Source organism: Typopeltis vanoorti, chromosome 23 (assembly GCF_054136105.1).
Source record: "Typopeltis vanoorti isolate ZY-2024b chromosome 23, IOZ_Tvanoo_1.0, whole genome shotgun sequence".
Classification (NCBI taxonomy): Eukaryota; Metazoa; Arthropoda; class Arachnida; order Uropygi; family Thelyphonidae; genus Typopeltis; species Typopeltis vanoorti.
In genome coordinates this window covers 21,043,701-21,060,374 of record NC_143571.1, presented here as the reverse complement: position 1 = coordinate 21,060,374, position 16,674 = coordinate 21,043,701, and the positions used below count along the sequence as shown (strand labels likewise).

The window sequence follows — 16,674 nt, the reverse complement described above, 5'->3', positions numbered from 1 at the left end:
TGCTTTGAGATATCATTTAATGATCTTTGTAAGTCATCTTCTGATGTAGCTAATACTATTTGATCATCTGCAAATAGTAGTGTATCTATCTTCATTTGCGGGGTCATTTGTATACCAAATGGGTTATGCTGTTTCCAGATTGTTAATATTTCATTTATATATATATTGAAAAGCAGAGGTGAGAGGGTACATTCTTGTCGTACTCCTCTTGATATATCTTTCCATTCTGAGGTGTGTTCTAATTTAACTGCTATTTTATTTCCTGTATATATTTCTTGAATAGATTGTAAAAGTTGGTTTAGTATGTTTAATTTGGTTAATATTTTAAACAATTTTTGTCGACTAATTTTGTCAAACGCTTTTTCATAATCAATAAACGCCACGTGTTTCTTTTTGAAATTCTCTTCTCTTTTCTATTAATAATTTTAAAGTAAAAATTGGATCTATGCAGGATCGGCCTTTTCGGAAACCATTTTGTTCTTCTAGTAATTTGTCTTCTACAATGCTGCTTAGTTTCTCTTTTAATATTCCTGCATATATTTTATATCCTGTATTCAACAGACTAATCTCCCTATATTTATTGCAATTGTCTTTATTTCCTTTTTTATAGATTGGGATAACCAATGCTTTTTTCCAGGTGTTGGGGTTTTTTTTCCGGACATCCAAACCATATTAAAAAATTTCAGAAGTCTTTCATTAAATTTTTCACCTGCATTTTTGTATAGTTCTATATTTATATTGTCTTCTCCTGGCGTTTTCCTATTTTTCATCTTCTTTATTATATTTTTCAGTTCTAACATTGTGATATTTTCTATTAGGTCATTCTTTGTCTTATAAAATTTTAATTCATTGTTCTCATCTGTCCAGAGATTTTGGAAATAGGTCACCCATTTTTCTAAATCTATTGTTTGTATTTTTATCTTTTCTTTTATTTCTTTATTCATGTATTTTATTACTTTATAGGTTTTGGGTTGTGGCTTAAATAAATCCTTTTCTAGTTCTGTTACGAAATTGTTCCATCTTTCTCTATGTTTTTTCCTTACTTCTCGTTTTGCAATTGCACTATTTCTTTTATACTCTATTTCTGCTTCTATTGTTTTGGAATTTAGCCATTTCTGGTAACTGTCCTTTTTGGTTTTTATTATATTTTCTATTTCTTTGTTCCAGTCTCGTAGTCCTCTTTTTCTAATCCATTTGTGCTTTATTCCTAAGGTTTCTGTTGCTGCTTTTGTGAGAATTTGTTTCAAATTTTCCCATTCATCTTCTATGTCACTTGATTCATGTGTGGTTTCTGTTTTTAAGTTTGTGCATTTTTGATATTGTAGTCTAACTTGAGGATCCTGTAATGAAGAAATTTTGTAGCTCGGCTGGTAAGAATTTTCAATTCTATGTGTTTTTAGCCACTTTGGTTTAAAACGAATTTTTGCTGATATCAAATAATGATCAGAGTTTAATTCAAAGCCTCGATATGCTCTTACGTCTAAAATTAACTCCGCTAATTTAAAATTTGTGATAATGTAGTCAATTACTGATTTGTATCCTCTGGCTGACCAAGTATATTTATGTATTTCCTTGTGTTTAAACATTGAATTCATTATTCTCATATTATTATAAATGACAAAATTGCGCAATCTGCGACCATTTTGATTACATGTATCTTCGCCAAATTTACCTATGTTTGTTTTGTATTTTTTGTTTCCTATTCTGGCATTTAAATCTCCTGCTAGCAGTAAATAGTCAGTTTTGTTTGTTTTATCTATGGCATTCTTTAATTCTTTATAAAATATATTACTGTCTTCTTCTTTTCCCTCTTCTGGTGCATATGCACCAATTATTGTTATGTGGCCTCTTAATGTCTTGAGTCTAATTTCTATTAGTCTTTCATTCAAATAGTTGTAATATACAATATTGTTCTTTAGGGATTTATGTACCATAATCATTATACCTGCTTTTGCTCTTTCTTCTTTTTTTACCCCACTGTAGATTTGTATATAGTTGTTTGTTTCTTTTGTACCTTTTTGTTTTTTTTTTGTTTCTGTTACTATACATATCTTTATGTTAGCTTGGTTTAGTTGTTTATCAAGTTCTTCTTCTTTGTGTGCAATGCTTCTCACATTCAATGTTGCAATCTTCATTATGTGTTCCTTTTTCCAATTTCGTTTACCGTTTCCTGGGTTGTGGTCTTTTCCCCGACAGTCCGTCCGGCTTTTCTTTGCATGAAACTTGAAAGTATTTTGAATTTCCCCAGGGCAGGTTACTAACCTGTTGCTGGGTAAGTCCAGTGGTAGGGCTGCTACCTAATGCCTCTGGACTGGCAGATTTAACAGCATTTACTCTGTTAGGGTGTTAAGGTTATACCGCCCATACTTGGTCACCAGTGCCTCGTTTGTACTTTTAGAACAGGATGGACCACGGGAAGGTGAGGTTGACATTTGAGTGGGAGAGGCTATGTATTGCGCTTCACCACCCCTTCCACCAAATTTTCTACTTGAAAATTTTCTAGTATGGTTTTATGTCACTGCTTGGTTAGTTCAAAGTAATTACTCCAGATATCTAGGATATCCTTTTCAGTTTTCATGTCACCTTTATCATCTTTGATTCCTTTTACAGTATTTTAGAGAACAAAACAGGAAAATTCAGGAAAGATTTTTTTAGAGTAGCTATGATGCTGTAAACTTGAAGATAACTGAAACTAAATGATTAAGAGGTGGTTTGTATTTGAATTAAAATTATATTTTTGAAATTAATATACTGTAAAGCATGCAGAACCAATTGATGGGGAATGGGGCCCATTTTGGATTATGGGTCATATTAAAATCACAAATTAATGATTTGTGATTTTAATAAATTAAAACCAGATTTATTGAGTGCACCACATATAATTATTTTATTAGATTGATGTAGCTGTGTTTCATAAATTGCATCTCATTTCATTACAACTTCATACATATTCATGAGATCTCACCTATCTAGGGGAAAGAACTCAATACTATGTAAAATATGGAGATATCACATGTAACCAAGCATTATGGGTAATGTACCGATTTCAAGCATTTGTAATTTTATAACTGTATTTTGTTTATTTTTGCAATAAACTGAACATCAGAATTGTAGCCATCTTTCTAAATCTAATGCTTTTCACTAAATAATAAATACAGTAAAACACTGTTTTTACGTTCCCGCAATTTATGTTTTCCTGCCATTTATCATTTTCCGTTGGTCCCATGTTAAGGCCTATTCTTATGATATATTGTTTCCCCACCATTAACAACTTGATGTGGATGTTATTTCCTGTGATTTGCATTTTTTTTCACAGGTGGCAATACTGATTTTCGAATCGATTTCTGCGGAAATCTGCGCATTTCTATTCCCAGATGGCGTTGCTTTTGGCTGTAGTTTCGTTTCCACCATCACGGTGACCTGCATGCATGCAGCAGTAACGTAGTGATGAGCAATACCGTGATTTTTCAATCACAGTACAAATTGATATTGCAGAATTTCTGCTATGTAATTTAGCATGTGAAAATTGCTTTCAAGTTGCAGTAGTGGATTATCCGTTAGTAACATGGAGAAAAAAGACAGAAAATGTATTTCAGTAGAAGAAAAGATGGCACTTCTGTGACGTGTAGATTGGCATGCCGGAACACGAGGGCATTTAGCAAAAGATCTTGGACTCTCTGTGTCCACTTTGAACATAATAGTAAAAAACAGGTTGAAATAAACATTGAATTCAATGTAAAGCAATCTGGTGCTATGTCAAAAAAAAAAAAAAAAAAAAAAAAAAAAAAAAAAAAAAAAAAAAACCGAAAAGCAAAAACAATCAAAGAATTTTTAAATAGATAAATGTAAGTAATTGTAAATTCATTTATTCTCAGTTATTAAATTTTGTAATCGAGTATGTAGACTCACATACTAGCAGTAAGTCATCTTTTAGCCTTTTTTTTAATGTTTTTTTTTACATTTCCTGCTATTTACACTTTTTTCCCATCAATCTCCTGAAAAGTGTAAAAAAGGGACTTCATCATCATCATCATCATCAAATTCCTGCCATGTACCCTCAAGGGGTGTACAGGATATGACAGTACTACATGAAAAAATTACATCATTACTAACTTCCTATCTACAATTTTCCTCCAAATCAGTCTGTTACTTGTCAAGACTCCAACATTATCAGATCTTATATTTCTATCGTCTAAGGCACTTTGTACCGTATCAATCCACCTATATCTTGGTCTTCCTCTGGGTCGTTTTCCTGCCAACCTGGCAGAGAACACTTGTTTTGCTAATCTTTCCTCTCCCATTCTATTTAAGTGACCATACCATCTGAGATTAGCTCTGCTAACGCACTCCTGGATGCTGACAATGTCAAGTTCTTTCCTAATATCCTCATTTTTAATATGATATTGCCATTGATGCCATCTGTTCACGTCTCTAATCTTTCTCAGGACTCTCATATCTGCGGTCTCTAGTCTTTGGTCAAGTGTTTTACTTCTGACCCAGCTCTCAGATCCATAAGTTAAAATTGGTTTGAACACAGTCTTGTATACAGCTAATTTAGTGTTCCGACTAATTTCTTTCTTATTCCATATGAATTTATTCAATTGACTTCCCACAATACCAGCTTTGCTGATTCTGTTGTTTATTTCTATATTTAGTTTACCATCTTCAGTAAAAATTGTGCCTAAGTAGCTGAAATGTTTTACTTGTTCCACAGGTTCTCCATTCACAACACAGTTGACATTTTCAATGATTCTGCCTATTTTCATTGTCTTTGTCTTTTTATTGCTGACCTTCATACCATATCTATTACAACAGCTATTCAATTTAGTCAGAGAATCTTGCAGACTTGTAGCGGATTTATTTAGAAGTATAACATCATCCGCATAAAGCAAAGAGCTGACATTAACATCTCCAATTTTGATATCAGGTTTAATACCACATTCCTTCATAATGTGATCCATATAGATAATGAATAACAGAGGGGATAATGTACATCCTTGTCTCACACCAGATTTAACATTAAACCATCTTCCTGTACTTCCTTCAATTCTAACTGCTGACTCACAACTCAAATAAAGACTAAGTATTGCTTGATATAGTGCTCCATTGACACCATATAACTGCAGCGTATTGAATAGCTTCTCTCTTGGCACCTTGTCATATGCCTTTTCCAAATCAACAAAACTTAAATACAGATCTTTGTTATATTCCCATGCTTTCTCGACTATTTGTCGTAAAGTGAAGATCTGATCCTGACAGCCTCTATTTGGCCTGAATCCAGATTGTTCTTCACCAAGCTTTTCTTCCACAATTCTTCTCAACCGTTTCTCAAGTATACTTGCATAGATCTTGCCAGGAACACTCAGTAGGGAAATACCTCTGTAATTCTCACATTCAGTTTTATTTCCCTTTTTATATATGGGTACTATGAGAGCTTTACTCCAATCATCGGGAATTCGTCCCTCTGTCCAGGCTTTCTGAACTATGCAGTGCAGCCACTGTAAGACTCTTATACCACCATACTTCAGCATTTCTGGTCGAATATCATCTACTCCTGCTGCCTTTCCACATTTCAAGCCTTTGATGGCTTTTTCTACTTCAAGTATGGATATGTATTCCTGACTGCATGCCTGGTCAGTGTTTTTTATCACTGTGCTGTCATCACTGCTTGTTTCATTTAGCAGTTTTTCAAAGTAATTACTCCATACTTCAAGGATATCTTTTTCTCCTGTTTTCATTTCACCTTTATCATCTCTAATTCCTTTTACAGCACTCTTTCCTCCATTCCTAAGCTTCTTCAACAACCTCCAGAATATTTTGCCACCTTCTTGATATTTATTTTCTATATTCTTGCCAAAGTCCTCCCATGACTTTTGTTTAGCTAGTTTTACACACTGTTTAGCTTTCTTACATTTGTCTCTGTATTCTGTAAGAGTAAAAGCTGACTTATTTGCCAGGAACTTTTGATATGCTTTCTTCTTTTCCTTCACTGCCTCTTTAACTTCCTGTGTCCACCAGGGAGTTCTGATTTTTTTATCCTTGCACACAACCTCACCACATGCCTCTCTGGCAGAATCAATCAATGTTTCCTTCAGAGTTTGCCACTGAATCTCCAAGGTTTGATTCCTGTTCTCAAACTCTTTCATTTTCTTTTCAATAATATTTCTGTATTTTAGTTTACAGTTCATATCTGAGAGATGCTCAACTTTTATTCGCTTTAAAACTTTCTTACATGTTATTCTTTTCAATATGAAATTTTTTAATTTTATCCTGCTCAAGACTAAATAGTGATCACTTCCAATTTCAAATCCTCTGTACACTCTGGTGTCCTGCACCAGGGAGAAAACATCACTATCAACAATAACATAGTCAATGAGACTTTTCTTATTCCTAGCCTCTTCTCTCCATGTGAATTTGTGCACATTTTTATGTTGGAACATGGTGTTAGTAATAACCAGTCCATGTCCTGAGCAGAAATCCAACAGATATTTGCCATTATTATTAGCTTTGCTCTTTTCTCCAAATTTTCCCAAAATATTTTTGTATGTCTCACAATCATTTCCTACTCTACTATTTAGATCCCCAACAAGGACCAACTTTTCCTTTTTCATTGTGTCAGTTGCTTTTTCTAAAGCCTCAAAAAATTCCTCCACTTCTACCTTAGTAGAACCTTCTGTGGGACCATAGGCACAAATAAGTCTCATTGTCCAGTTCCCCATTCTCATATTTGCCCACATTACTCTACTTGAGACTGACTGCCATTCAAGAAGATTAGCCTCGAATTTTGTGTTGAATACTATGGCTACTCCTTCTTTTCCTTGATTGTCATTGCCTGAATATAACATTTTGTATTTATTGCTCAGAAAGATCTCACCAGTTTTGGTCTTTTTTGTTTCAGTCACCCCTATTATGTCGATCTGGTACTTATCTAATTCCTCAGCTAGCTCCATTTCTTTGCCATTCAGGCTTCTTACGTTGATAGTACCGATCTTTAACTCTGGTGATGTTGAGTTGGGGTTTGTTTTCAGATTTGTTCCAGTAGCTGACTTTTCGCTGTTCGCCCTGGTTCCCTGGCGAAAACAACGGGGGCCTTGTTTAACCGGGCGACACCCCAGCCGGCATGAAATTTTGTCATGTTGTACCATCATTTTTTATTTTGGTTTAGCCAATAAGAATACAATTTGGTCGGCTAAATCCCAAATTGCCAGCCCATCCTCGTTCGTTCAGTATCAAAGTAGATACCCAACAGGGTGCACCACGAGAAGGTGAGGATTGGACATTAGGTCAGAAGCCCTGGTCGGTTCTCCGCATTCCTTTAAAGGCTATGTGGAGGTCTCCTCTCAGTTATACAGCTTTGACCCTTAAGCACCCCCTAAAAAAGGGACTTTACTGTATTTAAAAAAATAAGAACTTTCTCTTAACTATTACAATATACAGTAAGTTTCAGAATTTAAACTAAATATTTAATAATGAACAATCTAGTTAAAACCTAGATTTTATCTAGAAACTACATGAAATATCTGATTCATTACTACCTGTGGTAACTCCATGTACTCAAATGCAGGCACAACATAAGCATTTTTTGCATTTCGAAGTATGTATTTTAGAGCAGAAGCAAATCTATGTGAAAAATCTGGTGAAGTTTGGAAGTCAGCATCTAATAACAACACATATTTGGAGTCAGCCTGCCTTGAAAACAAAAAAGATAACATTAACGATAGTTATGGTGAAATCATCATGTAAGTGTGTATATGCATGCACCCACATACTTATTGTTTAAAACTTTCACTATTACAATTTTTAAAACAATTTTATTACAAAACTTGTATTTTTCAACATTTCAGTAATGTTGAAAGAGTTTAATGCCGAAGAACTATCGGCAAATCCAAGCGTAAGTGACCACTTGGTAGTACAACACCAAGGCAACTCGAAGCAAAGGTGGAGCAAGCTCTCTCACTATCCTTGATATTTTCTCATAATGTAAAAACACAGCTCCTAGGAGATGTAATACTGTCATTACATTATGAGGAAAGGTCACTACCCAGACCGGTTTCAACCTTTTTTGAGATCTCATCAGTAAGTAGGTAGACCTGGATGATATCAAAGTTTAAGTGAAAAGAACTTACATACCTTCTCTATATGAATGCCAGACAGGTGTGCCCATATTATATATTATATAACTAAGATGAAAAGTCAAACAGCTATTTTTTTTTCTGGTGAAGTTAATTAAATTAAGGGGATAAAAATCCCTTGTTATTTTCTAGCCAGTATGCGAAACTCTAAGATCTAAAACTATGATCTAAGAGTTTCAGCCTGAAGAACTATCAGCGAATCCAAGCGCAAGTGACCACTTGGTAGTACAACACCAAGGCAACTCGAAGCAAAGGTGGAGAAAGCTCCCTCACTATTCTTGATATTTTTTCATAATGTAAAAACACAGCTCCTAGGAGATGTAATACTGTCATTACATTATGAGGAGAGGTCACTACCCAGACCGGTTTCAACCTTTTTTTGAGGTCTCATCAGTGAGTAGGTAGACCTGGATGATATCAAAGTTTAAGTGAAAAGAACTTACATACCTTCACTATACGAATGCCAGACAGGTGTGCCCATATTATATAACTAAGATGAAAAGCGAAACAGCTATTTTTTTTTTTTTTTTTTTTTTTTTTTTCTGGCGAAGTTAATTAAATTAAGGGGATAAAAATCCCTTATTATTTTCCAGCCGGGCACACCTTTCTGGCATTTGTATAGTGAAGGTAAGTAAGTTCTTTTCACTTAAAACTTTGATATCATCCAGGTCTACTTACTGACTGATGAGACCTCAAAAAAGGTTGAAACCAGTCTGGGTAGTGACCTCTCCTCATAATGTAATGACAGTATTACATCTCCTAGGAGCTGTGCTTTTACATTATGAGAAAATATCAAGGATTGTGAGGGAGCTTGCTCCACCTTTGCTTCGAGTTGCACTACCAAGTGGTCACTTATGCTTGGATTCACCGATAGTTCTTCGGCATGAAACTCTACGATCGCAGTTTTAGATCTTAGATTTTTGCATACTGGCTGGAAATTAATATGGGATTTTTATCTGCTTAATTTAAAGCTGGCAATAGTTATTAACATTTTATATGTTAATTATGAGTGGCTAATATATATAAACTTACCTTATGGCAATATTTCTTAAATAATTAATTGGATAATTTCCTTCTAGTGATTGTCCATATACAGCAGTTACATGGCTTTGTGCTGAGAGAGTCAGTGCTTTTAACTTTTTCTGTATATACAGCCTATGAATGAATGAATATGGAATTAACAGGTCAATAATTTTGTGATGTATAGATATATAAAACATTCTCAGATAAAATTTGTTGTTTTCTTATTAAGAGAATGGGATATAGTCTTCTGAATATGTGATGCAGCATATTAAAATATGGTTAGCTATAAAATTTACCAATGACACAAAACATGATGAAATACAAATCCAAACTAATATAAATAAGCACAAAGCTCAGCTGGTACTGTTTGATGTTTTTTATGTCACTCCCACCCAAGAAAAGTTGTAAACTTATAGTACATTAATAGCATGGCTGGAACGAAGGCTTTTTTTTTTAAAAAAAAAACATAATTCAGAAACCCTAGACCTTTTTTTGAACTACTTGAGTTCTCCAATAAATAGGATCTCACACTGAACAATGAACTCACCTAAAGACAATCAATCATTTGTACCATGGCAGGTTAAAAGACACAGCCTACCAGATCAGCAAATCACATTTAGTTAATTATTTAGTTGCCATTACAATAAGTCAGATTGCCTTTGGTGCATTTTAATACTGTAAATCAGGCATGTGTATATACAGGCAATTCTCTTTTTACAAGTTTTTTTTTTTTTTTTTTTTTTACACGATTTCAAAATAACACGGTTTAGAAAACAAAAGCAATTCTATTTTAACATGGTATATTTTGATTTTACATGGTTCAAATGATGCTTATTTTTAAAATTTCTGTTTGAATTCAGTTCTGTTAAAAAAAGGTATTTCCATTATAATTATCATTTCCTAATACGGTACATATTGTTACACCCTGATACCTTCACTATGTGGAATTTTCAGTTATCATGGTGTAACATTAAGAGAAAATAAAATAAAACCGCTGTATAAGAGCTAATACATAAATTGTTTAAAGAAAGAAAAATATTCTTGCATCCAAGTAAAAATATATATAAAAAAAAGTGTTTGTTGAACTAAATAATAAAAGAAGGAATATATTACAGTTGTGATAAGAAAAAAATTAGTTAAGGAAAAAAGATTAGTCATAAGAAATTGTGAGAGGCTAGTTTTAACACTTGAAATGAGAGATTAAAATATTAAGTAAATTCTTAGAACATTTTGGAAGGGGGATTAATTTGAGGCTAGCAAAAGCAAAAGACTATCGCTCAGTGTCAATTCCCGAATTGAGAAGTTGTCACGTGTGAGTCGCGTGCTCGCCAACTGTCGGTAGGGGTCAAGGCATAAAAGGGTTACCCCCCCCCCGAGGCTTTTTTCCAGATAGTTTCTTCACGAGCTTTTTGTAGAGGTTTTTTCACGCAGTTTTCCTGAGTAGCGAGGTTGCAGTTAATCTCTGTCCGACACAACAAGGAAACAAAAGTGAGCGGGATTTCGATTCCGTATTCCTATGGTAAGAAACGAGGAATGCCATTTAGCTAAAGGAAAGAAAGTATTGTCTATGTGTTTCATCATCCAGTGACAACAACGAAAAGTGGAAATCTATAAAGAAGTCAGTGCCCGCGTGGTGAGTTTCACAGCCATTATATAGATGATTCTAAGTGGGTTCTTAATTCAAGTACAAAAATTTAAGATCGCAAAAGCCAAGTTTAATGCCAAAAGAACTTAGGAGTGACAGATTATAGAGGAGTTCATCCCAGAATGGTACAATCGGAAAAACAGTAGAGGCCAATATAGAAAAAAAAACCAAGTCAAAAGGTACTGTAAAAATCCCATGTTAATTGAAATCGTAGGTAATTTTAATCATTGTTCTATTACTGAACAGTTGAAGAGACTAAGGAAAATTATACTAGGACTATAGTACATGACTGATTGTAATGAGAGTATGCTTGTTAATATTAATTATATAACTATTCAAGTGTCCTGGGATTTATGCATGTGTATTGTAACTTATAGGAAAGTTTTAAATAGCAAAGTTGTTATGTATTAGCACAGTGAAAGGATAGTTTAATCTACATAGTTTTAGATAGTTAAATAGAGTGAATTGATCACATATGTCCATGTGCTATAGCATCATCATCATCAAATTCCTGCCATGTACCCTCAAGGGGTGTACAGGATATGACAGTACTACATGAAAAATTTACATCATTACTAACTTCCTATCTACAATTTTCCTCCAAATCAGTCTGTTACTTGTCAAGACTCCAACATTATCAGAACTTATATTTCTATCATCTAAGGCACTTTGTACCGTATCAATCCACCTATATCTTGGTCTTCCTCTGGGTCATTTTCCTGCCAACCTGGCAGAGAACACTTGTTTTGCTAATCTTTCCTCTCCCATTCTATTTAAGTGACCATACCACCTGAGATTAGCTCTGCTAACGCATTCCTGGATGCTGACAATGTCAAGTTCTTTCCTAATATCCTCATTTTTAATATGATATTGCCATTGATGCCATCTGTTCATGCCTCTAATCTTTCTCAGGACTCTCATATCTGCGGTCTCTAGTCTTTGGTCAAGTGTTTTACTTCTGACCCAGCTCTCAGATCCATAACACTGTTTGGTTTGAACACTGTTCTGTATACAGCTAATTTAGTGTTCCGACTAATTTCTCTTATTCCATATGAATTTATTCAATCGACTTCCCATCATACTAGCTTTGCTGATTCTGTTGTCTATTTCTATATTTAATTTACCATCTTCAGTAAAAATCGTGCCTAAGTAACTGAAATGTTTTACTTGTTCCAGAGGTTCTCCATTCACAACACAGTTGACATTTTCAATGATTCTGCCTATTTTCATTGTCTTTGTCTTTTTATTGCTGACCTTCATACCATATCTATTACAACAGCTATTCAATTTAGCCAGAGAATCTTGAAGACTTGTAGCAGATTTATTTAGAAGTATAACATCATCCGCATAAAGCAAAGAGCTGACATTAACATCTCCAATTTTGATATCAGGTTTAATACCACTTTCCTTCATAATGTGATCCATATAGATAATGAATAACAGAGGGGATAATGTACATCCTTGTCTCACACCAGATTTAACATTAAACCATCTTCCTGTACTTCCTTCAATTCTAACTGCTGACTTACAACTCAAATAAAGACTAAGTATTGCTTGATATAATGCCCCATTGACACCATATAACTGCAGTGTATTGAATAGCTTCTCTCTTGGCACCTTGTCATATGCCTTTTCCAAATCGACAAAACTTAAATACAGATCTTTGTTATATTCATATGCTTTCTCAACTATTTGGCCTGAATCCAGCTTGTTCTTCACCAAGCTTTTCTTCCACAATTCTTCTCAACCGTTTCTCAAGTATACTTGCATAGATCTTGCCAGGAACACTCAGTAGGGAAATACCTCTGTAATTCTCACATTCAGTTTTATTTCCCTTTTTATATATGGGTACTATGAGAGCTCTACTCCAATCATCGGGAATTCGTCCCTCAGTCCAGGCTTTCTGAACTATGCAGTGCAGCCACTGTAAGACTTTTATACCACCATACTTCAGCATTTCTGGTCGAATATCATCTACTCCTGCTGCCTTTCCACATTTCAAGCCTTTGATGGCTTTTTCTACTTCAAGTATGGATATGTATTCCTGACTGCATGCCTGGTCAGTGTTGTTTATCACTGTGCTATCATCACTGCTTGTTTCATTTAGCAGTTTTTCAAAGTAATTATTCCATACTTCAAGGATATCTTTTTCTCCTGTTTTCATGTCACCTTTATCATCTCTAACTCCTTTTACATCACTCTTTCCTCCATTCCTAAGCCTCTTCAACAACCTCCAGAATATTTTGCCACCTTCTTGATATTTATTTTCTATATTCTTGCCAAAGTCCTCCCATGACTTTTGTTTAGCTAGTTTTACACACTGTTTAGCTTTCTTACATTTGTCTCTGTATTCTGTAAGAGTAAAAGCTGACTTATTTGCCAGGAACTTTTGATATGCTTTCTTCTTTTCCTTCACTGCCTCTTTAACTTCCTGTGTCCACCAGGGAGTTCTGATTTTTTTATTCTTGCGCACAACCTCACCACATGCCTCTCTGGCAGAATCAATCAATGTTTTCTTCAGAGTTTGCCACTGAATCTCCAAGGTTTGATTCCTGTTCTCAAACTCTTTCATTTTCTTTTCAATAATCTTTCTGTATTTTAGTCTACAGTTCACATCTGAGAGCTGCTCAACTTTAATTCGCTTTAAAACTTTCTTGCATGTTATTCTTTTCAATATGAAATTCAATTTTATCCTGCTCAAGACCAAATAGTGATCGCTTCCAATTTCAAATCCTCTGTACACTCTGGTGTCCTGCACCAGGGAGAAAACATCATTATCAACAATAACATAGTCAATGAGACTTTTCTTATTCCTAGCCTCTTCTCTCCATGTGAATTTGTGCACATTTTTATGTTGGAACATGGTGTTAGTAATAACCAGTCCATGTCCTGAGCAGAAATCCAACAGATATTTGCCATTATTATTAGCTTTGCTCTTTTCTCCAAATTTTCCCAAAATATTTTTATGTCTCACAATCATTTCCTACTCTGCTATTTAGATCCCCAACAAGGACCAACTTTTAATTTTTCGTTGTGTCAGTTGCTTTTACTAAAGCATCAAAAAATTCCTCCACTTCTATCTTAGTAGAACCTTCTGTGGGACCATAGGCACAAATAAGTCTCATTGTCCAGTTCCCCATTCTAATATTTGCCCACATTACTCTACTTGAGACTGACTGCCATTCAAGAAGATTAGCCTCGAATTTTGTGTTGAATACTATGGCTACTCCTTCTTTTCCTTGATTGTCATTGCCTGAATATAACATTTTGTATTTATTGCTCAGAAAGATCACACCAGTTTTGGTCTTTTTTGTTTCAGTCATCCCTATTATGTCGATCTGGTACTTATCTAATTCCTCAGCTAGCTCCATTTCTATGCCATTCAGGCTTCTTACGTTGATAGTACCGATCTTTAACTCTGGTGATGTTGAGTTGGGGTTTGTTTTCAGATTTGTTCCAGAAGCTGACTTTTCGCTGTTCGCCTTGGTTCCCTGGCGAAAACAACGGGGGCCTTGTTTAACCGGGCGACGCCCCAGCCGGCATGAAATTTTGTCATGTTGTACCATCATTTTTTATTTTGGTTTAACCAATAAGAATACAATTTGGTCGGCTAAATCCCAAATTGCCAGCCCATTCTCGTTCGTTCAGTATCAAAGTAAATACCCAACAGGGTGCACCACGAGAAGGTGAGGATTGGACATTAGGTCAGAAGCCCTGGTTGGTTCTCCGCATTCCTTTAAAGGCTATGTGGAGGTCTCCTCTCAGTTATACAGCTTTGACCCTTAAGCACCCCCATTTATTCTAACAAAAGGAAACTAATTACATACTAGACAAATAATGGGGAATAACTGTTTCTCCCAACATAGCTACTCTAGAAAGTACTTTATACAATTACAACATATGCATTTCAGCCTTCATGCAACCCTAACACACTAGTTAGCGTTATACAATCTAAGGACAAACTCTTGATTAACAATTACATACAGTTACCCATATCTACAATTCAAGGACATCGATATGATGTGTTTACTCACAGTCCTTTTCTATGAATAAAGTTCCCTAGGAACATCTCATATCTTTGCCTGGGTCTAGATGACTCCTACTTAGCATGAGCGTTTCAGCACTCGCAGTTGTCCTTGCCTGAGTAGCAAACAATATCCTTCCTTCTTCATGCTTTCTTGCTCAGCTCGCGGATGCCTGTTTTACACTAGTAGGTAACTGGGGAGACTATGTTTTCATCTCCGATGTTTATCCATCAGATCTCGGTCAGTTGTGCTTGCAATCGCGGGAAGCACGGCTTGCTATACTGTGGGATACATCAGTAGACATACTTGGGAACTGCCCGGAGACATTAAGGATGACAGTTGACAAAACTCCAATAATAAGCCAATAGCATATAGCATTTTCAGACTAATACAGGTTTAACTAAAGTGTTAATTAAATCTAGGATTATACATATGATTGTATGTGTTGAATTTGTTATGGCAGCATGATCGCAATACCCATATAGGATCTTAGCCAAATACTTGAGATTAGCTAACGTTATTTTGTAAATGTTTTCTTAGTATTGAATTGAGTTATATATATTAGAAATTGAATTGTACCATGCTAATGAGTTTAATAAACCATTGTTCATTGATAGTACAGTTGTCTGAAATTGCTGCCCAATGCACCACTTGAAAACTTACGAACCTAATCACGCGGGAGGGGAGAATATTTAGATGAGTTACGAGATAAAGTGTCACGACTGCAATATTAGTTTTCACACTTCAGACATATTTTTGTAATTGCTCCTTGTTTTTGTATTTTATATCTCAATCTAAATGTCCTAAAAGGCGCAGTATAATATAAATATTAGGGACACTAGGGGGAGAAATAGCTTAAATATTTGTACTTTTGAATGATATCTCGTACATAGATGAAAGCTGAATGAAGATAAGTAGAATTTCACTAGTAAGGATAATTGATAGAATAATAATCATAAATTGGGACACAACATAAATGGTGCAGCCGACAGGATGTAGTTTAGCTAATTAAATCTTAATTACAAGCTATTCACAACAAGTTGGTTTTGGGTGCAGGTCAGACAACTGAGAGGCAAAAGTTTAGTGGGGGTTTTGTTGAAATTTTTAAAGAATAAATTAGTGTAAATTGGATGCAAGTATGACTGAACCCTTTAGCAGTTTAGGAATGGATAACAGCGAATTTTTTCATTACATTAATCCACAGCAGGTGTTCCCACAATTTTCGGGCGAGGAGACTGACGACGTCCTAAATTTTTTTTAGTTATATAGAAGAGTCGGAGGATGGACTGATTTTCAGTTGCTAGTCTTACTCCGAAGCAAACTGGTGGGAAAAGCTAAAGCTTTCCTATATTCCTCCCCCATTCTCAAGGAAACCCTGGATTACTCCCGATTTAAGACAGTCCTAATTTCTGAGCTCTCAAAACTGGGAACCCTAGGACCTAACTTATGGAAGCTCCAGAGGTGCACTCAGAAGGAAAAGGAAAGTGTAGCTGAGTTCCATAACAGGTTACTGACGATAGCTAGTACCCTGAGTGTCCTTAGTGAAGAAAAGCCTCACTTGGACTGGGCCATTTTCCAACAATTCAGGCAGGGGGTCAAACCTGAGTTAAAGGAAATGGCATTCGATAAAAGATTGTCAAGTTTAAGTGAATGTTACGAAGCTGTAAAGGAACGCGAACAATTGCTTGGAGACCTCGGTCCTGCACATGTTCCAGAGTCAATAAACATAATTGAAGAGAAGGGCAATTCTGAAAAGGGGCAAGGACATATTAAAGAGAGTAAGGAGAAGAGAGAAAGATCTAAGGCAAGAGAGAGACTAGAAGAAGACAATAAGCAGGAGATAAACAAG

General features: G+C 35.2%; 1 protein-coding gene across 1 annotated transcript in view; it reads right to left on the bottom strand.

Annotated features, from left to right (window-relative positions):
• LOC150093672 (uncharacterized) overlaps window positions 1-16,674 on the bottom strand; it is a 175,272-nt gene that overhangs the window by 76,916 nt on the left and 81,682 nt on the right. Inside the window, exons 8-9 of the mRNA XM_090412714.1 lie at window positions 9,165-9,287; window positions 7,536-7,689 (exon numbers count right to left, since the gene is read on the bottom strand). Of these exons, the coding sequence (XP_090268840.1) occupies window positions 7,536-7,689; window positions 9,165-9,287 (277 nt within the window). The remainder of the gene's footprint in view (window positions 1-7,535; window positions 7,690-9,164; window positions 9,288-16,674) is intronic.